Below are 1,540 nucleotides of genomic sequence, written 5' to 3'. Positions count from 1 at the left end.
AAATGGTCTTGGGGTCAACAATTGTAATATGGCTAGAATGACATGTAAAATAAGACATGTTCTATATACTTTTATACATCTTTTCACATCAATCATGTATTTATTGCTTAATTCGTACATCATATATAAAAATATATAAATAAATAAATATAAATATAAAAATATGTATATATATATATATATATATATATAATATATATATATATATATATATATATATATAATATATATATTAGCTAATTAATAATAAAAATATATTATGACTTATATATATAATATATATATTAGCTAATTAATAATAAAAATATATTATGACTTATAAATATAATATGTAAATTATAATACACTTATTACATATAAATGGTTAATGTTTTATATGTAAATTGTACGTTACCATTTTTTTAAAGATATCTGTAAAAATATAAAATAATATAATATAAAAAAGAAAAAAAAAACATAAACAAATTAATAAATTACAAATAAAAATAAAAATATACTCGGAATAATATTATTTTGTAATATTTTAATTTTTTCTTGTTTTATAATATACACTTTTTTTTTATCTTTTTTTTTTTTTTTTTTTTTTTCATGTAGAATATAGCTAGTTACATTTACTATTATATGTATATAAGTTCTTTTTATTTTATATTATGACTACGTAAAAGATATATAAAATAAAAAGATTAATACACATAAATATATTATATATATATTCTAAAAATTGTCTTTATTTTTATTATTATTTATTTATCATTTTTTTTTTTTTTTTTGGTATCGTTAAAAAATACACGTATTTTTTTATTATATGTGTGTAATAATAATAAATAATTAAAATAAAATACAAACAAAATATAAGTATGCATTAAAAAAAAAAAATAAAAAAAAATACACATATATATATATATTATATATATGTGTATAATATTAAATTATATTATTTAATAAAATAAATGAAAAGGAAATATTTACAGAATAATACATAGTAAAATATATATATATATATATATATATATATCAATCAATACTTTAATTAATTAATTCCTTGTTTGTTTCTTTTTTTTTTAATTAATTCAAAATAGTATCATAAATGGGTAATACAAATATAATAAATAATATAATACTTTTATTAAGTATAATATGAATAAAATAAATGAATAAATAATTATATATACATTATATATATTAAAAAAATAATAAAATATACAAATTAATACGAAAATGTAAATTTTGTTATAATTATAAAGACAAATTATATTATTTATTTATATATATATATAATAATTAATACACAAAATAAATAATAAATAAATTTAAGGATATGTATAAGTATATAAATTAATAAATTTAATTTTACTTGTTTGTATATAATATAATAAGGTTAATCATAACATATTGAACTATATAAAATAAATAAATTTAAAAGCAAATTGAAATATTTTATAATTGTTAAATTTTTATTCATATTTTTCATATAGACAATTTTTGCTCATATATAAGCATAAATTGGATTTAAATAAAATATTATATATATATAATCACA

The 1,540-nt window shown here is 11.8% G+C and overlaps 1 protein-coding gene across 1 annotated transcript in view; it reads right to left on the bottom strand.

Annotated features, from left to right (window-relative positions):
- PGSY75_0905500 (hypothetical protein) overlaps positions 1 to 123 on the bottom strand; it is a gene marked incomplete at both ends in the record, with an annotated part of 621 nt that extends 498 nt beyond the window's left edge. The window contains one exon of the mRNA XM_018785466.1: positions 1 to 123. This exon is cut by the window's left edge and continues 498 nt beyond it. Within this exon, the coding sequence (XP_018641807.1) occupies positions 1 to 123 (123 nt within the window).
- Between the last annotated feature and the right edge of the window lie 1,417 nt (positions 124 to 1,540).

The sequence above is a fragment of the Plasmodium gaboni genome, chromosome 9, assembly GCF_001602025.1.
Source record: "Plasmodium gaboni strain SY75 chromosome 9, whole genome shotgun sequence".
NCBI lineage: Eukaryota > Apicomplexa > Aconoidasida > Haemosporida > Plasmodiidae > Plasmodium > Plasmodium gaboni.
Note: the sequence above shows the minus strand (reverse complement) of the source record. Positions and strands in the feature narration are given on the sequence as shown.